The sequence below is a fragment of the Cannabis sativa genome, chromosome 6 (assembly GCF_029168945.1).
Source record: "Cannabis sativa cultivar Pink pepper isolate KNU-18-1 chromosome 6, ASM2916894v1, whole genome shotgun sequence".
In the NCBI taxonomy this organism is placed as follows: Eukaryota; Viridiplantae; Streptophyta; class Magnoliopsida; order Rosales; family Cannabaceae; genus Cannabis; species Cannabis sativa.
Window position 1 is genome coordinate 11,217,257 of NC_083606.1, and position 25,269 is coordinate 11,242,525.

Sequence of the window (25,269 nt, forward strand, 5' to 3'; positions counted from 1 at the left end):
GGGAACTTGAAGGACAGAGCTAACAATGGCCTTATCAAAGAAAATGTTGAGCTTGTCAACATTCCACAGGCCATCCTCCCTAATAAAATAAAACCCAGTATTCTCAAGTGGATAAGAACCATTGTGAAAAGAGATACTCTTGGAACAGGCAACTAATTTGAACTAGTGATTTCAACCGACTTACCATCTCTAATTTTCCAAACAAGACCCTTAGAAAGAAGATCTCTTCCCCAAAGGAAACTTCTCTAGCAAAAAGATGGATAATGTCCAATAGGTGCATGGAAAAAGTCATTGTGCTTGAAGTATTTAGCTTTTAAGAGAGAAGCAACAAGGGATTCAGGGTTGGCATAATGCGCCAAGCTTGTTTGGTCAGCATAGCCTGATTATGATGAATTATATCACGAAAACCCAAATCTCCATAAAATTTGGAATTACAAAGTTGGGTCCAATTTTTCCAATGAACCTTACTATGATTATTGCCCGAAGATCCCCACCAGAAGTTGGCCATAAGCCTGCCAAAATGCTTATAGATAGAGACAGGAAGCCTATAACAAGACATAACATAGGAGGGAATAGCTTGGATCACATACTTAAGCAAAATCTCTTTGCCAGCTTTAGAGAAGAGTTTTTGGTTCTAGACAGATAACTTACTGCTGGCTTTTTGGAGAAGGAAAAGAAAAGATCTCTTAGAACGAGAAAAGCATTGGGGGACACCAAGGTATTTGTCGATAAACGGTTTATCCTCCATATTAAAGTAGTTAAGAAAAAAAGACCTATCTAAAGGGTTAGTATTAGGGGAAAAAAGAATGGAGGATTTAGTTAAATTAACAGTCTGGCCGGTGGCCTTATTAGGGAGATGAAGGATGTCCTTATTGGCTTCACAATTTTGAGCATTAACCTGAGTAAAACCAAACTGTTGTCTACAAATAGGAGATGGGAAATAGAAGGAGTAGAACGATAGATAAATATACCCTTAAATTGGTTGTTGAGAGTTTTATGACTGATAATTGCAGAAAGGCCTTCAGCAACAAGAAGGAAAAGGTAGAGTGAGAGAGGATCCCCTTGTCTAATTTCACAAGAAAGTTGAATGGTGGAAGAGAGATTATTATTTATGCAAAGTTTGAAAGAAACAAAGGAAATGCAACTGTATATAAGAGAAATCAAGTGAGTGGGGAAGCCAAAATAATTAAGAATTTGACGAACAAACTCCTATCTAACTTTATCAAAAGCTTTTTCCATATCTAGCTTTAGAGCATCCCAACCCAATTTGCCTTGCCAAATATTTTGTTAGTAATAGCAAGAATGACTTCATTGGCAATAATAATATTATGAAAGATGATGCGATTGTGAAAAAAAACACTATGGGAAATAAGGTCATTAAGGATATGTTTAAGCCTATTAGCACTAGTCTTAGTAACACGACTATAAATGGTGGAACAAAGACTAATAAGGCTAAAATTTATAAATGGTGGTACAGAGACTAAGCCTAAAATGGGATGAGAACAAGGACCATCTCATTGATGAGAGCTATGTTGGCACCAGAATTAAGAATATATAGCATTGACCTAAAATACAGTTTATACTTTATACAATCACCCATTACTGTTGAAAAGAATTCCAAAATCCCAACACAAAAATTGTAAGCAAAATTTAATCACCATTTTACAATCATATTATGTAACTCTAAATAAATATCTTCCATAAAAAAGCCTAACACCCACTCTTCTGTAATTTTTTCTGTGGAGAACAGTGTAAGCAATCTTCCCTATCTATGCTATTTTTTTCTATCTAAAAAGGAAAATGATCATAATTATAATAATAAATAATAAAAAAATATAAGCTATATCTTTTATACAAGGAGGGGCTACTGCTGCTGCTGTTGCGGGCTTTGTCCTTTGGAAGGAAGCTTTCCTGCCATTGCCCGCAATAAGTTTGCAATTTCGGTGAAGCTCGGTCTCTCAGATGGCTCCGCCGACCAGGATCTCTCCATCAACGACTTCCATTCAGGGTCACATGATTCGGGCACCAGTGGCCTCAAGGTGTTGCTGACAATACCTCCTGCAATATGTTTAGAAACTGATTAAAAGCATTTCCAATTTCAAATCTCTCATTAGGTTAGGCAGCTGAGCAAGCAAGCGGTAAAGGGTGATACAAATACTGAAGTTGAAGTGAAAGATGAAGATTACCAATGATGGCCCCATAGTGCAAATCTGCATATGGTTCTTCTCCAGTGAGGAGCTCCCATAACACAATGCCAAATGAAAACACATCAACCTGGCATAGATAAACATATACCCATCATCAGAGGTCATACAGTGAATAATGAAGACGAGAGTAGTTTCATTGGCAGTCTCCAAACACAAACCTTCTCAGAAACCAAACAATTGCTACCATTCAGAAGCTCTGGTGCCATCCAAGGAAGTGTTCCTCGAACGCTACCGGAGATTAGTGTCTGACATTTCACTTTGGATAGTCCCAAATCACCAACCTGAGAAGCATATATTCAATATTGTAAGGAATCAAATCATACACATGCTTAAATCAAATTGGCAAAAGGCTTTTACTAGATAATTAAAATGAAAACAAGTTTGTGAGAAAGGGAAAATAAAATGAAGAGCGATGGAACATTAGGCAAGTGACATCATGTATAACAACATCAGCAGAGAATCTTCAAAAGTTTTAGTTTTTTACTTTAGTATGAAAAGATAGAAGCCGTCAACACCAGTCCAGATTGTTATTTATTTTTATTTTTTTTAAAGTAGGCTCTATGCTTAATCTTATAATGTTTGGAGACCAGAAAATTATAGGAATTAGCAAGTCCCATGTAAATGTTGAGGAAGGACTCGTACACAGATTGACAAATGATCAAGAAAATTTTAATGCTCATGTACATTTCTAGTTATAAGCTTTACTCTTGTAGCAGTGTACATTTCTTGGACAACTCAACTATGCAGTTTTGAATTTTAATAGATAATGAATATACTTAATCTGAAGAAATTCCCCCTCAGAGACTTTTGTACTATACAATAGTCTTACTAATGATAATACTAGTTTGGTTGGTGATAATGAAATGAAATAGAAAAAATCAACTTTTTGTTTATTTATTTATTTTTTATTTTAAAGTATCGAAATGTCATTCTGATTGAATAACTTTTCTAACATTTTAATAGAATGACTATTCCATTTTAAAATAAAAGAAAAAATTATTTCAATGCAAGATTAAAATAATAATAATAATAATTTATCTTACACATTTTCATTCCACCCAACCAAACATTCTCTAAGGTTGTGTTTGGTTAGAAATAATGAAATAGAATAGAATAAATAGAAAAATATCAATTTTCATTCAATTCCTTTGTCTTCCTATTTCTTTATTTCCATTCCACCCAACAAAACATTTTCTAAGGTTGTGTTTGGTTAGAAATAATGAAATAGAATAGAATAAAATAGAAAAATATCAATTTTCATTCAATTCCTTTGTTTAGTTCCATTGTAAAGTATTAACATCTCATTTCATTTGAATGACTTTTCCATTGTTTTTTATGTAGCTTTATTAACTTTTTTTTTTTTTTATGCATTTTAAATTATCTAAGTTATACCAAAAGTCGGACTTAAGTTTACAACAAAAGTACCTGAGATCAACTTTTAGTTACATTATCAGAGGCTGATATGATAAAATAGTTTAAATAATAATTGTGGCGAAAGTACCTAATTTGTGCTAAAAGTTGCACTTAAGCACCTAAGTATAGTTAGATGCTGAAGAAATATAAGTACTTTAGTGCAATTTTTAGCACAACTTAGATATTTTTGCTGCAAAAACGATTTTAACCCAATCTACCACATCAACATCTAATAACAAAGTTAATAGATACTTACGGTGCAACTAAAAGTTGATCTTAGATACATTTACTTGGGTATTCAGTGCAACTTCCAATATAACTTAAATAATTTCGCCACAAATATCTCTGTATTATTTCTTACAATGAACTCATTTATTTAATTAATGTATAGGTTATTAGCTATATCTCATTAGTTTAAGTTTAAAAGACATTCCAAATGACCTAACATAAGAAACATTATAGGATATTGTGGTCACTTTTATATTCATTTATTTAGTTTGTTCTTTTCATATATTTTTCTACCCTACAAGAAAATCAAGAATAAATAGCAGTACTCTCACATAATGCTTAAATTTACTAAATTCCTTTTATAGAGCATAGATGAGAAGTTTTAAGGTTCATTGTCCGGCCAAATGAAGGCGAGATTTACATTCTTGAATGAGGGATAACTGAACATGGTGAAGACACTTGAAAAGGTTTGTTGCCAGCACAAGAACTGAGTAAAAGAAAATGGAGATGCTGGACATAGAAGTTAGACCAGAATTGTGAAAGCACTAACCTTGCATATTGGACGGTGAGGATCTCGAAGATTAACAAGTAAGTTGTCACTTTTTAAATCAAAGTGTACAATATTCTTCTCATGCAGGTACTCCATTCCAAATGCCACATCCATAGCAATTAATAGACGCTTGCGCTTGTCAAGAATCCTGAAACAAATACTTCTCTGTTAATTATTATCATTTTGCAGACTCTAGAATTAAATTTTTTCAAGTATGCTGTGCGAGAATAGAAAATTACTTCTCGTTCTTCTGCAAAGCATTTCTTAGAGAGCCATTCACCATGTACTCTGTCACTGTTGCTACAGCACCTCCGGGACCATCAAGCACAACACCATAGAAAGCCAAAACATTTGGATGGTGCAAGTCAGCCAGCTTAATGGCCTCATTCCAGAAATCATCTCTCTGATACCATATAGAGACATAATTAGCATGCCACTAACAAAACAGTTTCTTTCTTTTGATAATTTAAATTTTTTCAAGGAAAAGACAGACCATCCGCTCCTGTTCTGAAGGTTTCCCAGAAAAACACCTATCGTTGATCCGTTTAATTGCAACATCAGTACCCCTCCATTTCCCATGATAGACAGTGCCAAAGGTGCCAGACCCTAATTCTTTCAGCTCTTCAAGGTCAGAGTTCTTTATGATCTACAAGATAATATAACTGAGGTTAATAAATTAACTTCAGAGAAGAGCAGAAGAAAATGAACTCAAATTGAGAAACTAAGAAATCGTTAACCTGCAAGCGTCCAATCCCATCAGACACGGGAAAACCAGAATTTGCTGTCTCAGAGACTTTGTTTTTAACATCCTGATGAGAAAAGAAAACAGAACATATAAATGTATGTACAAATAGATAACTATATGCATATATTAAAAGCAGATGTGTAATGATCACCTCAGCTTTAGTCTTACACTCAGAGGTACTCTTTTTAACATCTGCATGAATGGAATCATTGCATGATCCAGAATTTGATGCAGTAGATGGCTGGAAAACAGAAGCAGCTACACCCTCAGCAACAGCTTGAAGTTCATTCTTGATCTGTTCCTCTGCTGACCCTTTTACAGTTATGATAAACAAAATCAACATCATGACACTTACTAGCAATTACAATATTAAAAATAATTACAATAATAGGCATGCTGACCATTTTCCAGCTGAGACTGCTCTGAACCTAGGTCTTTGTTCAAGATGCCGAACGATGGTTGAACTCCATCTTCCACTAAGCTTTGTTCTGTGTAATTAAATGAGCGGTTCTCACCAATAGAATCATTACTGGCATAAGATCCTCTTATTGATGAACTTTTACTTGGTCTAGGAGGGGGAAAATGAGTATCATGGCGCAAATTCCAAGGATCCTGATTGCTGAAAAGTGAGTTTGAGAAATCTTGAACGTCTCCAGTTGTACTAGGAGGAAGTGTATATGGTGGGTCAATGCCACGAAATGCAGGGTTTCCATAATGAACTTCATCAGAATCCAAGAGATGTGCTCCAACTTTTGGTTGTGTATGATATCCAGGATTGCCCCACATAGGTGGTTGTGTTACCTCACATGTTTCAACCAACCGCGAAGTAGGGTTGTACTGAATTTCTGTAGAGTAACTAGGCAGCGGTTCAGCTGGTATACAGTAACTGGTCTCAAATTTATCAACAGGTGGTTTACTGTGCTCATATGGGGTTCTGTGATCATAGCCATCATCAATTCTTAGTTTATCAACTGGTGGTGGCTTACTGCGGTCACTGAGGATAGATGTTTCAGGGGGGAAATTTCTACCAGACTCCACTCTCCCTTCGATTGGTCTCAAATGGTCATATGAAATGGAAGTGTCTGCAGCACCCTCATTCATTACTATGCCAGGAAAGTTGTTAGCTTTTGGCGATTCACGATTTGACCGCTCTGAAGCTAGGACTGGAGCTGCTCCTCCAACAGGTGTTATACCTTGGATGACAGGTTTGACCAAGGGATCCTGTTTAACCAGGTATTGGGCAGCAACAGATTGTTGCTGAACAGGATCATCTCGACCATACTGCAGTACTGCAGTCATGAATGCACTATTAGGCGGTTGTACTTCAATAGCTCTTCCAGCCACAGCCTGAGGAATGGGAATCCTAGGATGCTCAACGATATCTACTTGTTGAGAATTAATTCTCTCCTTTTCATACATTGAATCAGGATTCTGCATGAGACCACTTGTCTCGAGTTGAAAATTGCCAATTTGTGGATCAACATGAGCATGGACCCTGCGTCGAGCTTCAACTCCTTGATCAAGAGCCCGTTCCCCTAGGGCACCAGTTACCATAACCTTAGCCATTGGTTGAGTTCTTATACGATCGTCCAAACGAAGACTATGAAGTGTTGAGCTTAAATCAGACAAAGCACTTGCACCACTGTCTCTCTGACCCTGTACCATAGTATCGGAATGTGCATGAGGCAATCGTTTTTGACACATGTAACAGTCCTGAATCCTAGGGATTTTATCAGAAAACATTACCTGTTGGCAAGGTACAACACCCTCAGAGATGAGGGCATGGTCCTGCCTTGGAACCTGATGGTGATAACCATAATTACCACCCACCACTGCAGAAGGGACCGGAACCTGATATGAATTATAGCTTTGTTCAACAGGAACAGGCTGAACCACCCTTGGAACAAAAGTTCTTTCATCCACGTAATTTTCTATTCGAGGTTGAATCATTGGCTGAAGCACACTTTGTCTTACACCAACATACGAAGGCGGAGGATTCACTGTTGCACACACTGCAGGAGGAAAATACTGACTTGGGACAACCCCAGCCCCATTACCATGGAGATGTGGTTGTGTGTACACGGGGCTAGGAGGTCGCAATAGTTGAGAATTTGGAAATCCCAAATGGGGAGGAAACTGTAGATAATCTGCCTGGTTTGGTATTTCCTGACGAGGATCAACGTATGCTGGCACAAAGGCAGAAGTTGGAATTTCCATTCCAGGTTGTTGCAATCCCAAATGTTGCGGAATTACTGATACAGGAACAGACCTTTCTAGATCGACTTCTAGTGGACCAGACTTAGCCAAAGGCATGCGCAATGGAACTACAGTAGGTTCAGTATAGCCTACAGTGCTGGGATCCACATACACCAATCTAGGAGAAAAGTCATCTGAGTTAGCTGAATTTTGCTTGCGCAATAACATACCAGATGGTAAGGCTCCAGTAACCTCCCCTTGACCAGTAAGAAAGCCATCAACAGCGTCATTCGCACTGAAATCAGAAGCTTGTGTTGAAGTGGCACTTGTTACACTCTCCTTCCTTGTAATACCACCACCACCACCTCCAATCCCATTCACTGCGTCAACATATCTCTGCCCACTATCATGTAAATCCACAAACGGTAACATACCAGATGATTCAAGCTCAGATGCTGAAAACAGAAACATCCTCAACTTAGCTGATCCATCTGAAGACCTCTCAATCATCTTTTCATACTCCTCCATCAAATTTTCAAGATCATCAGGGCATGAAACTGAAACCAGTGCATCAAGATCCTCATCGGGAAGCTGATATTTGATAACTACAGGTTGCCCATAAGTATCCATCATCTTCTGCACCAGCTCATTATAGCTCACATCGCTTCTGACACTAATAATCCTTGTATGTCCACCAACATATCTCAACACCCCATCACTTGGTCTAGGTAAAATCTTTCCCCCAAAACTACAGAGAAACTTTACTTTTCTTCCTGATGCAGAATCATCTCCACCCTCATCACTCGCTTGATCGGCCGCATTACCACCAACCCGATTGCCTATATTGGGATTATAGCCACATCCAGCCGCTGAATCATTCACTAGCTGATCAGCAGCATTACCAGAACCCCTTTTACTCAAATTAGGAGCATACCCCATCCTGTTAGCCATATCATGACTAGCAAGATCAACACCGTAAGCACCAGCAGCCGGATTGCCCAAATTGGGGCTGCCACCAGATGCTGTTGACATGGCACAGTTGTTGCTCACAAGTTCGCCGGATCCACCAGCACCCCGATTGGCCAAATTAGAATTGTAACCGTACCCAACAGCTGGACACACACTCTGATACGCCACTGGTAAGGTTTGGACAGCCACACGAGGGCCCCAGGCAGCCACATTAGGAATCGCATTTCCATATCCTAGGCCTACAAACCCAGCTTCAGAAACAGGCGATGGGTAGTAAACGGGTACGGAATCAGGGCTCCCAATCTCACGAACAGGGTTAGCATAATACCCATCTGGACTTCTACCCGCTGAAGTAACAGACGTAATGCGGGGCTCATCAGACAAATTTCTAACTATATTTAACGGTCTTAAATCTTTAGGAATCGAATTTTGATCAAACGCCATATCTGCAATCAATCAATTCCAACTTATAAGGTTCCATACAACCAATCTTAAAACAACACACATAGTTATTAGCCACTAGGGTTTTTGCTTTTTGGATATTCAATAATTTTCCCTCGTTTTTCATAGTTTTAAATTAACCAAACAATACTTTTCAAAAAACAGAAATCAATCTATCAGGTTATTTTCCAAAACAAAGTACATATTCAAAGAGTTCAAACCAAAGAAAAAAAAAACAGAGCAAAACAAATATAAGACAAATACACGCGCAGATATATATATACATATATATATGTATGTGTGTAAGTACCAGATATGAGAAGCTGAGTCGGTGTCTTGCAAAGAGAGGAAGAAGTATAATTATGATGAAACTTCTTCTTCTTCTCCAGTTTGAGTTTCTAGATTGAGAAGGTGTGACCGAATCTCTCCGTTTATTCTGGATGGGTAATAATAAAGATATGCCATTGCCATTTCCCTTTTTCTCTTTTCCTTTTCTGGGTTAGATTTTTAATATTTTCTCGAGAAAATCATAGCGAAAAGCTTTGGTCTTTTCTTTGTGTTTGGGTTTCGATTGAGAGAGAAACATGGCATCAAAGGATTTTGTTTAATATTTTAAGGAATTTTCGGATGAGATACAGACGGCACGTGGATCCTTCCATGCAAATATTATTTTTTTTCTTTTTTAAAAAGTGTTTATTATTATTATTATTAATATAAAAAAATAAAAGTGTTATGTGTTATCAATTTTGAATGTTTTTTTTTTCTTCTATGATTAATATTATTATAAGATAGTGACATGGAGGGAAAAATAACCGAAACTTGGTACGTAACTTAATTGGACCCATTTTATCTACATTTTTTATTCATTTTATGAAAAATAAAATAAAGTAATAAATAATTTAAAAGAAAATAAGGAAGAAAATTTGTTTGAGAGGTTGGTAAATTTCTCCTTGTCTAGATTATAGGGTGAATGTCTGAATGAATATGACATATTGGAAAATTTAGAGATATTTGAAAAGAAAATGAATTTTTTAGTGGATAAAAAGAAAAATAGAATTTTTTTAATAAAGAAATGAAAATTATCTTTTGACCTTTTTTTTTACAATTGAACTATTTCTTCCCACTATTTGGGGGGTTCAACAGAAAATGACCATCATTAGAAATTTAGAGTGTATGTAAACATACTATATTTTTTTATTAATTTTTTTTTTTTTGAATGCATATTTGTTATTTCATAATTGTTCTTTTATTGCCTATTTTGGTTTAACAACATTATTTTCTACCTCCATTCCCAAAAAAAAAAACATTACTTTCTATCTTTGTTATCAATTTTATTTATTAATTAATTAATATTATATTTACATATGTATCTATACAAAATCCCAATCAATAGTTATCTAGTTTCAGCTAAAAAAATTCAATAGTCATCTACACAAAAAGATATTATACAAGATTTTGCAGTAAGTTTTATTATAATACTCCCATACAGATTACAGTACCCTTTCCAAGATTTGTTTTTTGGCAACAATTTAGATTAGATATGCCTTTCCCAAGATTTGTAATTTTGTTTTCTTGCTTCAAATAGATTTATCCTTACTTTACTAAAAAAAAAAAAAAAAAAATTATCCTTGTTCTCAATAATTAATTTTTTTGATACCATATAGGATTTAGGACACCTCTACCACTAGAGAAGTTATAAAATTTATATATATATATATAGGAAATTTCTCAAATTATACTCGGGTGTTTGAATGTTTTGATAAATTTTTATATGTTTCAGTATATAAAAAAGTTTTTTAGTTTAATTATGCTACTTATTAGGATAGTATGTAAATTTACAAAAACTATAAATAATTTATCATATTAAAAATAAAATTTAAATATAGTTTCTTACTTATAAAAAAAAATATCGTGCGTGCAATATATATTTAAACTATTTAAAATTTTCTGAAAATTTACAAGTGATCATGTATTGTTACAACATACGTGATTATAAAAAAAAAAGTATAAAAAACTCTCTTGAATGCATAAGAAATCTACCAAAACAACTTTTTAGATGGTGTACTATAAACTTACCCATATATTTTTTAGGATAATTTATATGAAAAATACAAAATGATATTTTATTTACAAAAATATCTCTATAAGGTGTGGACAACATTTTTACCTTTAATATACTTTTAATTATCAAAATACTTCTTACACTATATCTTACACACACTATCACTTACACACGCTATATGTATGTCACCTCACTTACACATCTTTTTCATTTTCTTCTTTTTCTTATCATTTTTATTTTTATTTTCAATTTCTGAGTTAGTGATTAGTGTTTAGTTTTTCTTTTTATTTTTTTTTAGTTATTCATTCAAAAAATCACATTCTTCCCCCACGATTAACATACGATCAAAACCCATTCAGCCATATCCATCTTCAACTTCTTCATCTAACTACCACCATTTTCATTCAGTTTTTTTTTTTTTTTTATATATCTTTCATTTCGTGTATATAATGGTCATTACCCGTTCCTCTACTTCTCCATCTCCATTGCCAAAAAAACTTCGAAATGGGTCATAAATCAGTTGCTAACAAGGCTAAAGGGAAACACCCAGTCATCGACGATGATGACTCTAATTTTGCTCCCCTCGTGGCTAAAGGTGGTCGTCGTCCAGTGAAGAAGAAATCGAAGGTGTCTTTGCCTAAAAAAATTCAACTTCAATAGCCAGAAAGGAAAGAAGAAGTCAACTTTAAGACAATTGTGATGAAACTGTAAACAATTATATCTGTTGCGAGTCATCTAACATAAAACTACAAAAGAACTAATAATTTCACATATTTAATACAAACGAATATTACAGTCAGATCGCGTATTTGACAATTCTAAGCCTTGTTTTTATAACACTATGATATTATAGTAGCAAAACCATTATTCAACTAATGTGCAACTTAATTTCAACTAAAAATGTTAAATGTAAATGTGTATCTATAAGAAACTAGTTGTCAGTATTTTTTTGTTACTGATCGATAATTAGTTGTATCTTAATAGTAATATGTGGAGAAATAACTCTTAGCAAAATGTTTATGCAACTGTAATGCAACTGTTATGAAACATTAAAAATCAGAGCAGTGTTTCCACGTACGTAACTCTGTCTACATATTTATTCATGATTTAATATGAACAAATTCACCATTAAAAATTTTAAAAATAACAAAATTGCACTGGGATAATAATTTAACTATAGTATTGATGTAATTTTTTTTTTTTTTTTGGATTATACTTGAGCTGGATTGTTTGAGAACTCCAGTTCAACTTTTTGAGACCTACATTTCATGTATCTAAAGATTGAAGTTAGGACATTAGTTTTATGCGAATTAAACCAGATTTCTAGTTGAATTTTAGTTTCGTAGTAGTTTTTTTACACTTTTTTTCATGAATTCGAAACAACCCATCTTTTGATTGATTTCGGTCAATTTCTCACGTGAAATCACCGGAATTAATGGTGATTCTCTTTCTGGTTGGGTTTCGTTTCGGATGTATTGAGTTGTTGGGTTGGTCGATCGAATATTATGTGTGTGAGGTTATTTGTTTTGTTCCGTGCGACTGAAGTAGTAGAAGAAGTGGTATTTTGGTAATATTTAGTATTAATATTTGTAGGGCCGACATTTATTATTTTTGTAATATAATTGTCATTTTTGTATATATATATAAAAAAAAAAACCCTATTTTTTAATATAAAGATATATTTTACTATTACTTAATAATATATATACATATATATTTACTATTACTTAATTTGAACATATTTTGAAATAAAAAATATATTTTTATCGTTACAAGTATCTACCAACTAGATTATTGTTGACTGTGAATTTAGTCAACTGACGCGGAGCTGACTAGGATCTAATTTTATTTATGACTGTCACATGCAGAATGATAATAAATATATAGACACAAGAATTTATGAAGGTTCGATCCCTTTGATCAGGTAATGACCTACTCCCCTTTTGTTGTATTTACTTTTGAGATAATTCCATGCAGATTACAGGTTGAAATCTTATACTTTCTAGCTATGACTCTCTTTCAGTATTACAATGAGAAGAATAGTTATGAGAAGACTTCTGAAGTGGTGAGGAAAAAAAAGAGAGCTTAATGCCTTAGTGCTTTTGAGCTCTTAAGTGCATGTGCAGAATGAAAGAAAATTAAGTTGAGGTCCCCTTAACGTAGGGTTAAAGCCCTTTTATATAGTGTTAGGATTTTACAAGTTGTTATTCAAGATACATAACAGATGGAAAATATTCCTAGAAATAGGGCAGTTACATTCTGACGAAGCTTTCCTACTTTGTGGGCAGCTCAAGTCGTTTCTGAAGTTGTAAGAGTGGTTGTAGATGATTTGGGATCTTTCGGAAGGCTTATGGGAAAAACACAATTGTTAGAGTGTAATATGTGTGCTTGGTCAGCCAACCATATTTGGAGGTTGTCTGGTACATGGGCTTTCTTCCCTAGCCGGCTAGCTAGTGGTACGGCCATGATCTTGCAATGCTTTGTGTATCTCTGTTTTCACTAGTGATTCTGATACCAGGATGAACTTGCTTTAGGACCTTGAAAATGTGGATCTTGTAAGTCTCCATGCTCTTCTTGTCTGAATCCACCTTGGAACCCTGGGATCTTGAGGGACAGAGGGTTGCACGGCACTAGCCTGATTGGTTAGAGCTGACCTATCTCTCATGTGTCTTCTGCTTTTGGTCACGTGGAGGTGCAACGTAAGGTGGGCAAAAATTGGGATAATATTTTCCCCCAAGTCCATGTCTAAACATCTGTCGAGATAGGGACTTTACACTATGCCTGGTATTGTGATGCCCTTTACCGTGCAGGTATGCCTGGCAAAATATTGGTCTTTTTGGGTGACGTGATTTTATGAGAGTTACCAACTTTATGTTGATGTGTGGGAAATCGTGTGACGGTTGTCCACTTTCCCATGTTTAAACTCTTGGCCTTCTCTTTCCCATGCATGCCTACTCTGTGGCATTAACTTCCCATTAAATTTTTTGGGGGAAAAATAATTTTCCAGAACCTATATAAGTGCCTCATTTTCTCTTTTTCATTTCTCACTTTTCAAGATTTCTCTCTGAACAAAAAAAAATTCTCTCAAAAACTTCTTAGGAGCCGAAGCTTTGTGAGCCCAAGGTTCTTTGTGGAGTTTGACTTTCTTAAAGCCTACACTCGTCGTGCAGACCATGACGATCTTATCCGTATCTTCTCAATGGGTAAGTTCAGAGCTTCTACCACTGTTGAGTTTCAAGCTATTGAAGCTCTTGATTTTCACGCTTTAAAGTAGTCTTTATACATTGTGATCTGTTCAATAGCTTTATGATGTAGAATGCATGACTCTTTGATGAAAAAGATTGAATTTTACGCTTTGTTTTGAGATTTTAAACTTTGGGGTTTGAAGAACACGAACAACTAGAATTTGAATGTGTATATAGGACTTGTTTGATTCGATTAAGGACCCTACCTGGTACTTTGGGTCTATTAGAGACCATGTGCAGTCATTTAGATCCATTTATAAAACCTGCCTAGTTCTTGGTGAACCAGTCTTTAGGCTGGCCAGTTCTTGGGGAACCAATTTTAAGCTGGCTGGCTCTTGGCCTTTCAAATCAAGGCTGCTCAGTTAATACTCATAGATTCTGGTCGGTTAACCTATATTTTTATCCATGTCTATTTTATAATCTCCGGTTGTTCACCTCATTCTACCTTTCTGCACAGATGAACCTGTGTGCCTATTGGGGAGGTGACAACCAGATCGATGAGGATTTACTTAGTCTTCTGTACGAAGACTATTGCTTAGCCAGTGCCTCCTTTGAGAGCTCATCGAGCAGCTCTTTGAGTGATTTTGAAGTGAGCAGTGGTTCTTCAGAACCTGAGATCCAGCATCACCATTATTCTAAGTGAATATATGGTGAAATCTATGAAAGATTCATTCGGGAATCGACCCAAGGGTGGAGGTAGTTCCTTCCCAAGTCTTGGACTTACATCGTTCAGCAAGGTGTGTCCGACACATTTCTTGTTGGATCGGCATCTTTTGTGTTTAGAGATCTTCCTGTAGTAGAGGCTGTTACAACTGTTGCCAAGTACTTCGAGCAACATCAAGCATTGGCTAGGACTAAGCAGGCATATCGCCAAGCTGCCCTTACTTGTCCTCATATTATCGAACTCATGGCAAGAGGAAGAGTCTGCCAAGTTGAGCAGGTTGAACAACCTAAGGCTGACCAGGCTAAGGAGCCTATGGCCAGTCAAGAAGAGGAGCTAGAAGTTGATTAGGCTGAACCTAAGCGTAGCCTAGGGTTGGCTGGAGGCATCCTAGCGAGTGACGCAGTTTAGGGTAACCCTTGGGCTCTTACAACAAGGTTGAAGAGCCTCTAACTAGCAGGGGTCAACCCTTAAAGGTCGGGGTTGACCATATTGAGGACGAGGTTGTTGGGCCTTAGATTATACAACTTGGAGAGGGAGATAGATGTATATCTCCTCATTCTACATTTCCTGCTGCCAAGCTTGACAACATTATTGATAGTGGACTTGTTGGTCAGGTCTGATGCATTGGGCCCGCTCCAAGCCAAGTGGCTTACCATCCCCAACCAAACTAGATGGCATGGTCTGGTCCCCATCCTGAGTAAGGGGCAGTACTTCTTTTGCATCCATATTTTAGAGACATAGCTAACTTCTTCAAGTAGTGTCCAACCTAGATCACATCGAAAGGCGTAAAGTATCTATCAACGATCTTCGTCCTGTACGCTGAACTAGGTTGGTTGCAGCCTTCGCCTTTCAAGGTGAACTATTACTTTGAGCTAAAATCTAGTCCTTGTCAAAACATGACTGGATACTTCTATTTTAGCTAGCAGGGATACCAGTGGTCGGGCAGCACCAATGATACAACCATATCAAAGATCAAGGGTTACGCCAAAAGTTACTTCATGGCTTATGGCATAAAAGGTGTCTATCAGTTCTTTCATTGAGTCCCTAGTTACAGCCAACCGATCCCCACACTAAAGATAAGGGATAGGGCTAACCACATCTTGTCTCTTCTTGCTACTCGACATAACATCTATAAGCTGGCCTATGAAGAGAACTATAGGATGTACGACATGTACCCTCCTAGTAAGGGTGTTAAGGCTTCGGACAATCCTCCTAAGGATCTAGGAAATGCTCTTGTTGAGAAAGAGAAAACCAAGGAAAAGAGGCCTACAAATGAGAAGGAGAAGAGTAAATTTGATGACGAGATCTTTTTGCCTGAGATTACTCGAACAAAGACTAAGAGGACTGAGCTCCTCAGTGGCGTCTGGCACGTGGGAGCACTGCTGGTGATTCCCCAATTCTAATTAGGCCTAAAGGACAAGGGTTAGTGAGACCTGCTTGGCCTGCGCCAACTAGATAAAGGCAAAGGCAAGGCTACTGTGATTGAGGACAACCCTAGTGAGTCTTCTTCTGAAGATGAAGGGCCTTTAGATGGTTTTCCTGGGGTAGAATATCCCGAGGAAACTGATGGTAGTAATTCTTTTACTCTTACTTGCTTTTTGTGTTTATTATTTGTATTCTGACCTTGTTGATTTTCTCTTGTAGACATGACTTCCAAGATGAGGAATCTATTGAAGCAACTATCGAGCAGCCCATCTGACGGGTAGACCAATCCAAAACTACCTGGATAGGGGTTGCCTCGGATGCGACCCAGACCACTCTGCCTTTTCCTCCTTTTGGTCCACCTTTGGTCAACCAGCTTGTGATTGCTGATCCTTCTTTGAGGTCTACCTTTCCTCCAAAGTTACCCAGTAAAAGCCACCAAAGACAAGGTCAAGCAGCTTCTTCCAGCATGTAAGACAGGGCTAAGGAGGTTGCCCAGAGTTATCTTGAAAGATGTCTTCCTACTGTTGGTTATTAGCTTCGTGATTTGGACAACGATTCCTTGGACTATCTAACGTCTAGTGCAGTGAAAGATGTTGCCTCGATGAGTTTTTCTGTATTTGCCCAACTTATGTTTTTTGTGCAACCCTTTCCATACAGCTTGGTCGTACAACTTTTCTGTGCAGCTTTTATTAACTTATCTTCTCTCATTATCTCAACCTTTTCTAAAACTTGGTCAAGCCCATGCCTGAGCCAAATACACAACTATGTCTTTCAAAAAGAAAATGAAAGAGAAGGATGCCAAGCTTGCTGAGAAGGACGCCGAGCTTGATGAGGTTAATACACATCTAGGGGAGACAGATAAGAAGTTGAGGGAGTTGCATGACCAGTATGATGGTGTGGGTCAGCTCCTTGGTGTTCGTAATCAGGAGGTGACTGATCTAATTGCAGAGTTACCAAGCTGAGGAAGGAGTTAAATGCAGCAGAGAACACATACAAGTTAAAATAAGAAGATTTGGATGTTGCCTTAAAGGATCAGGAGGACCTTACAATTGAGTATCGGGATATGTCCGTAAAGATGTTGTATGAGTGTTACATTTGTTGGGTTTTATGCCCTAAATAAAACTCATTTCAATATAATCAGATTTACTTATTTAGATCAGAAATAACATTTAATATTGCATGGTTCACATGATTTATTTCATGATTATATGTACATAATGTATAGATTCATCTGAAACCCTTTTCACATACTTAATCCTGTTTATTGTGCCGTCAACACATTGGAAAGTAAACATGACTATGTGAATAAAGTTTCCTAGATTTATTAGACACAGGGTTTTACTGATATGATAATCTACAACAAGAGTTTACTTGTATTTGGAGAAATACTATGTTCTTTCTAGAACATTGGTTAAAGTAAAGCTCAGGTTGGATGCATGGAGTATGCATCGGAAGGGACCGATATTGAACTTTGACTTAGATTTATTAAACTTACCGTAATATCTATTCAAGTCAATATCGCCTAGTTGATCCTAGATCAAATGATCTTAATCCTGTTATGATTAGGCTCAATCTTGAAAGGCTATTCGTGTTCTTTGATTTGTTAGTTAAGCCTACTTTTAGGTCAGGGTGATACGTACATTTTGGGAACACGGTAGTGCAATTGAGTGGGAGCGCTAGCATAAACATGGAATCTATAGCTTCTATCTGGCGAATAGTAAGCAAAGGATGATCTCCTTCGAGCTTGACCAAACGAAAATAAATGGTGGAGATCTCATTTTACATAAGCTGAAATATCATTTATACGGGGTCAAGTGTTTTAAGGATAAAATACATAGTAGGGTGTTACGGTAATCTAATCCCTTTACAGTGTAGATCATTCATATAGAGGATAATTGATCAAATTAGGATTATAACAATGGATAACTAATGATGTGTCTATATGGTGGAACATATAGAGCATTCTATATACTGAGAGTGCAATTCTAAGTTCTATGCGTGGATTCAACGAAGAATTAATAAGTTAGTGAATTTTAGTGCTAAATTCTTGATCTACTTATTGGAAGCTCGGTTATATAGACCCATGGTCCCCCCACTAGTTGAGATAATATTGCTTGTAAGACTCATGTAATTGGTTTTGATTAATCAATTATAATTCTCAAATTAGACTATGTCTATTTGTGAATTTTTCACTAAGTAAGGGCGAAATTGTAAAGAAAGAGTTAATAGGGGCATATTTGTTAATTATGATACTTTGTATGGTTCAATTAATAAATATGATAAATGACAATATTATTTAATAATTATTTATAGTTATTAAATAGTTAGAATTGACATTTAAATGGTTGAATTAGGAAATTGGCATTTTTGAGAAAATCAGATACAAAATGTGTTAAAATTGCAAAATTGCAAAAAGCAAGGCCCAATCCACTAAGTGTAGGGCCAGCCACTTTTGTAGGAAATTTAAACTGATTTTTTCATTATTTTAATGCCAAATAATTCAAACCTAACCCTAGTGGAATGCTATAAATAGATAGTGAAGGCTTCAGGAAATTTACACTTAAATTTCTACTTCTTCTGATTCAGAAAACCTGAGCCTTCTCCCTCCCTATCTTTGGCTGACCTTTCTCTTTCTACTTCCCTCTTCAATTTCGAAAATCTTAGTGTGAGAGTAGTGCCCACACACATCAAGTGATACCTCAATCATAGTGAGGAAGATCGTGAAGAAAGACATTCAGCAAAAGGAGTTTCAGCATCAAAGATTCAGAGAAAGAGATCCAGGTTCAGATATTGATAATGCTCTGCTACAGAAAGGAATCAAGGGCTAGATATCTGAATGGAAGGAGTCATATTATTCCGCTGCACCCAATGTAAGGTTTCTTAAACTTTATATGTGTTTAATTTATCGTTTTAAAAAGTTCTTATTTAGGATGTTAATAAACATACTTGTGAGTAGATCTAAGATCCTGGTAAAATAATTTCCAACAACTGGCCTCAGAGCCATGGTAATTGATTTACTTGCAAGAAATTTGGACTTTAAAACGATTGTTTGTATGTTCTTTGGATCGTATCATGTTGTATTGAGTGTTATTTGATGAATGATTGATGTTTGTAAATTTTCGTGAAAAATAATTGTGATTTTGTTTCTGGAATTATTTTTATTGGATAGTATGGGAAAAATTAAGCAAGTTAGCCTTTTACAGAACTCAATTTCGATTTTATTTGAATTAGTTATGAATTTTTGAAGATTTGAAAAAATCGGGGCTGTGCTGAAATTTTCCTGCGATCGCAAATCTGTCCGTACAGTTCACAATTTTTTCGTTTTTCTTCGATTTTTCATGCTTTTTCATGGAATTAACTTCCGATTTTTGGTATAGTTTTGTATTTATACTATTACTATTCCTAATTCAATTCTAATTATCATTTTGAATTAATTTAATATTTTTTAAATTTAATTCAAGATATTAGTGTAATTTGAATTTGAATAGAATTAGTATCTATCTTCTTGCTTAAATATCTATCTTATTTTAAAATTTGATTATATCTTATCTTATTTTAAATTTAAAAATAAGATATTTATAATCATGTAATTTTTAAATATAAGATATTTTGCTAATTTTTTAAATTTTGTTATTTTATTTATTTAAATTACATTTAAAATTTGGAAAAGATATTTATTTATCTTTTCTAATTTTTTATTTAATTTTTATTTATAAAATAACATTTAAAATTTAAAATAGTTAGCAAATTTTTGAAATGATATTTAGGTTGGTTGAAACCTAATTTTTCAAAAATTGTAGGTTTAATTTTAAATTTAATTTTTTTTTAAATTTCGAATTTTTCAAATTTTTTTAAATTTTCGAAATTTTTTTTAATTAATTATTTCGAAATTAAATATTTAATTTAAAATTAAATAAATCCTACATCCAACTATCCAACTAACCTTGTTGCAGGAGTATATGTTTTAACTTGTTTGTAAGTTTTCAAAACCTATTATTACTTGATTGCAAATAGCCATGGTTACCTTTTGCGAGATCTAATGATCTGATGGCTCCCTTGGTCAAGATAATAATTTGTAACAGGTATAATTTACAATCTTCTTTCATCTGTGTATGACCTAGCAACATGATAGGACCCATCCAAAGTGTGCCTGTGTGAGCCTATGTGTTTAATTTTATTATAGATGCATATAGGTTAATGTTGCTAAAATAAATTATCATAGTTCTTGATAGAATTTATTTAGGCCCATTTAGTTTTTGGGCCTATTCAATTAATAACAGTTGTTCTTATTAAGGTTAAATTCCTCTCTTTTGGGCCTTGTGTGAGAGTTGGGAGCCATAGAAGTGGGTACGACATACTGAATCCAGCACCCCCTCACATGAACCACCCCAATTGTGAAGGCCCATTTGCCTGATTTGAACAACTGTACTAGGTTAATTAAACTAGTTTAACCTAATAAAATTGATTAGCAACATAATTAATTTCATTTATTTTGAAATTAATTTAAGAAAATTATAGTTTAAAGAATTTTTTTATTCTAAGCTAAACTATATGTATTTTCTTGTATTTAATTAAATATAGAATTATAACCATCTAGATTCTTTTTGGAGCTTAATTTAAATTTTTCATTAAATATTCCTATTTAAGTTGAAATTTAGTTATCTACAACTAACCAACTTAAATCTGAATATCTTTTGAATTTCAAATTTCAAAATTAAGTTGAAGAATTTTAGGCATTGGTTATTAAGATTCTTTAGATATTTTTTTTTTAAGTTAATATCTTTTCGAATATTAACTTAAAATGGAATATTTTCAAATTAAGTGGTTACAACTTGATTTTTGATATTTAATTAAATTTAAATTTGAAAATATTTAAGTTCTAGATTTTTTCTAATACAACTTAAATTAGATATTTTTTCAAATTTTGTGGAAAAGATACTTAGTCAAATAAAATATTTTCTAGATAGTTATTTCTAGACTACTTATTATTTCTAATATTAAATAGGAAAATATTATAAATTGTGAAATTAATTATTTAAATAATTAATTTTGGTACAATTTATTTTAAGTATATTTTTCCTAGTATTAAACTAGAGATTAATAATTAAGCCTTCTCTACACTTAATTATTTATTTCTTGAATTTAATACATTTAATTAATTTGAAAATTGAATATCTAAGTTGATTTTGATCATCATACTTAAATATTTCTTTTTCATGACATTTAATTAAATAGAAAATTATTTTTAGTTGATTTTTTTTTTCAACTAAATTTAAATAATTTTCAAAATATATTTTTTCTTTATTTTATTAATCAATTTTCGAAATTGCATTTCTTAAATGCTAGAATTTCGAATTTTATCTTAAAAAATAGATTAAGTTGTAAATTAATTATTTATTTTAATTAATTCTTGGATCAACTTAAATCAATGATTTTTTCATTTATTGATTAATTTAAAATAAATTGAATTAAAGTATATTATTAGAAATTGAATTAATTAGTCAAAGGAAAATCTAGATAGATGATATTTTTGCTTGAAGTATTTTTCTAGTGTATTTAATTAAATAGAAAATTAATATTTAAGTTGATTTTCATCATCATACTTAAATATTTGAAATTTTTCTTATATATTTAATTAAATAGGAAAATTATATTTTTTGTTGTAAATTAATTTTGGGCCAACATTAAATTAGAATAATTTTTCCAGGATTAATTTTTTATTTTAACATGCATTTTCGAAAATTGTATTCTTAAATACTTTAATTTTTCGAAATGCAATATATATTTATAGAAAATTAAATTTGAGTTGTAAATTAATTTATATTAATTTTGTAACAACTTAAATTGAATATTTTTCTAAATATTTATTGGAAATTATTACTAAGATGGAAATAATTCATGTTATTTTTATATCCATCTAAGTAAAATTTATAAATATTAAATTAAAATTTATATTTAGAATTTTTCATTCTAAATTGGAAATTTTAAATAAATATATATTTAAAATAAATAAATTAAATAAAGAGAATCAAAGAAAATACAACTCACTTTAAATAATGAGCTTGATTATTATTAAGATATTCGATCTCCATTGTTGGTCTTACAAAAGTTAAATGTTTTCAATATAACCTCGAGACGCTAGACTTCGTGCCCCTATGGATGGTTATTCGTTGAACGCATTTAACACCGTAAGATTTCATTTGATAAGTGTTTTGTGAGTTTTCGTCTCTATTTAGACTCTCCCCTACGGTGACTACTTAGAGATAAACTCATAAAACATGAAACAATGGTGGAAGCTCATAAAATGAGAATAACCTTGACTCTCGCCTACCGGGACAACGTTGGATTCTTATTTTGATCGAATAAAAGGTTGCTAGAATGGTTTCTATTTTAGATGAGCTGACAACTCTATTCAATAAATGATGCTTTGACTCTCGCCTACGGGACCTTTGTATCAGTTTGTTGAAAACCTTGGAAATTATTTAGGATTGTATGTTTTAGTATTTTCACTAGTCATTCCTACTTGCTATATGTTTATAATTTCTGAATTGTGTATGAATTTATATTGAACCATGTTATTTTCTGTTATTAAGTTGTAGTTTAATTTTGAATCTTCATTGTTGGTCTAACATGTTTGTTTTTCTAATGAGATAAATCCCTAATGGATTTTCACCATTAGACATACATAATAGTGTAAGATCTCGAAAGATAAATATTGTATATGCAACATCTAGCTGTTCATCAATTGATGACACCTTAGACTAGTATTTTTACAATATGAAACAAGAAGATTACATAAATAAGATTACTTTGTCTTTCGCTAATCGAAGCATCGTTGGATTCTTATTTATAAACGAAATTATCCTAATTCCTCTTAGCTTATTCATTTTGAATTAGCTTTAAAAACATATCATTGGATGAATGGTCTATAAATCATTTCATGTCATTATATTTTCTCTTAAGAAATTAAATGACACATATGATTATAATCCCGAAATTCTATTCCCAATTGATATAAATCCTCACTCTTAGAAATCTCCTACTTGTATGGGCAAATCTGACTTAGAGTTTGTATTAGTAGTGGTGGTCCAAGAAAGAATTACTCATTATATTTGGTTGAATTTAAGTCTTTGACTTTAATTTTAGAATCCAAACAGAAATTTTTCTTATATTTCTAATTCCAGATACAATACAGTTACACTTTCTCAAGTGTTTAATATCCATCTTTTATTAATGGATTCAAACTGTATGGAATATGAGTTAGGTATTCTGTGACCAGGATCCACTTGCACTATTCTAAGAATTCTTTTATAAACCTATGTCATCAAAAGACACTGCCACATTTTTTTAATCTATGTCATTTGTATCTTGTTCATAATGGATTTGACAAGATCAATCTCTGCAAAGAGTTAATATGCCTATATCCACTGAAAGTAGTTCATCTCATTCGCAGATGGATGTACATTCAGGGGTGGATATGAGTTTTTCGTTGTACTCTTAAAACGATAACTCTAGATTATACCTTTTAGCAAAGAAATTTGAAATATTTGAAAATTTTCATTAATTTCTAGCAATGGTTAAAACCATTAAGGTAAGTGGTTAAAGATCTTGCGAACTGATAGGGGTGGAGAAATAGCTAGTAGATATGCAGTTCAAAGATCATTAAATTGATTTTTGAATTATATCCAAACTTCCCTCCCTAGAAATTTCGAGTTGCATATTGATGATTAGTTACTAGTCGTTGCCTAAATCCTTCTATGGTAATACAATTTCAGAATGATGTAATGGTTGGGTACTTAATGTAAATCATTACTAGATTCATGGATGACCTAATCAAAATCTTAAGAAAAGCTAGAACTGTTAACCATGGTTTGTTAGCTATTCTAAGTGATTAGGGGTGGACCATCCCATTGTCAATAGATAAGAAAGTGTTTGTTCAAACAAATACTACTTTTCTAAGAAAATGACTAAGTCTGAAAAACAAGTAGCAAATAAAGGAGATATTTAATTCTTGATTCCAAAAGTGTTCTATCATCTTATATAACATATGATGATCCCACTGCCTCTGTTGTCTTGTCACAACCGAAGAGATCAATACCATTTAGTTTTCTTAGACATAATTCACGGTGCCTTGTTGTAGTGGGAGAGTTTCTAGGAACTCACCTTCTTATGACTTGGGAGACACTAGTGATTAAAATCCATTGTGAGTTTAAACAAGTAATGGATTGTCAAGATAAGAAACTAAGAAGAAAGCCAATAGAACTATGGTTTAATCCATTCACATGGAATAACCTAAAGTTTTCTATTACAAGGACATAAAAGGAAATTTTAGTTAATAAGTCTATTCTATGGACTTAACAAACTTCCTGTTCCTAGTATTATAGGTTTGAGTTTATCTAAATCTATGGCTTGTGGTATACCTGGTAATTACTTACTCTAATGCAAGCAACTTACTTTAGTAAGATGCTGAAGCATTTTCTTTCTAATGGCAATCTATAGAAGCTTCACAACTTCTTAGGTATAGATTTTATTTATCTAAGGAAAAGTCTTAACTATTCCAGAAAAGATAAAGCCATGAAAGAATTTCTTATATCAACAGTGAGAGGTCTTAGATATGCTTTTGTATGCCTTAGACCAGACACCTGCTGTTGAGTGGGAGTAATGAGTAGGTATCAGATTGATCCAGGAGAAGAACATTGGAAGACAATCAAGTAAATCTTAAGATTAAGAAGAGGAACTATATGTTAGTCTATAAGAGTGTGTTTAAAACTCTTAGATTACACCATATCAGATTTCAAAATTTGCCTTTGTGCTAGTAAATCTTTCTGATAAGATGGTGGTTACTCTGGGGGTGGAATAGTGATTTTGGAGAAGTGTAAAAACCTATCTGAAGTCTCTAGGTTTACCAGAAAGGGACTGAATGTTAAAGCTGCAGGAAAGGTACTTATTCAGTCTAAGGAAAGTTCTATACATCTTTGGCACCATTCCAAATTGCCTTAAACTACTAGTGTTAATTTCCTGATTAACCAAAAGTAGTTGCCAAAGATATAGAATCCAGTATCCCAAGAGAGTAGACATATAGAGAGGAATTTCACATTATCAATGATTTTGTGATTAAAGGAAG

General features: G+C 33.8%; 1 protein-coding gene across 2 annotated transcripts; it reads right to left on the reverse strand.

Annotated features, from left to right (window-relative positions):
- Window positions 1–1,571: 1,571 nt before the first annotated feature.
- Window positions 1,572–9,358, reverse strand: LOC115725182 (uncharacterized). 2 transcript variants are annotated; one of them, XM_030654615.2, is made up of 11 exons: window positions 9,060–9,357; window positions 6,890–8,754; window positions 5,545–6,799; window positions 5,295–5,455; window positions 5,136–5,207; window positions 4,892–5,044; window positions 4,638–4,801; window positions 4,399–4,546; window positions 2,366–2,488; window positions 2,187–2,274; window positions 1,572–2,058 (listed from the first exon to the last, which is right to left on the reverse strand). In XM_030654615.2, the coding sequence occupies exons 2-11, from the start codon at window positions 8,750–8,752 to the stop codon at window positions 1,865–1,867; spliced, it is 4,221 nt and encodes a 1,406-aa protein (XP_030510475.1). In that variant the 5' UTR covers window positions 8,753–8,754; window positions 9,060–9,357; the 3' UTR covers window positions 1,572–1,864. The 2 variants fall into 2 exon arrangements, with proteins under 2 accessions (XP_030510475.1, XP_030510474.1); XM_030654614.2 differs by having other exon boundaries at window positions 5,545–8,754; window positions 9,060–9,358.
- Between the last annotated feature and the right edge of the window lie 15,911 nt (window positions 9,359–25,269).

What these genes read in the sequence shown, in the direction of transcription:
- LOC115725182 (XM_030654614.2), bottom strand. Translation starts at nt 8,752, where the DNA reads ATGGCGTTTGATCAAAATTCGATTCCTAAAGATTTAAGACCGTTAAAT. An exon ending in ATGGGATTGGACGCTTGCAG is followed by an intron (nt 5,045 to 5,135) that starts GTTAACGATTTC and finishes ATTATCTTGTAG; the next exon opens with ATCATAAAGAACTCTGACCT. An exon ending in GCACTATGGGGCCATCATTG is followed by an intron (nt 2,059 to 2,186) that starts GTAATCTTCATC and finishes AACATATTGCAG; the next exon opens with GAGGTATTGTCAGCAACACC.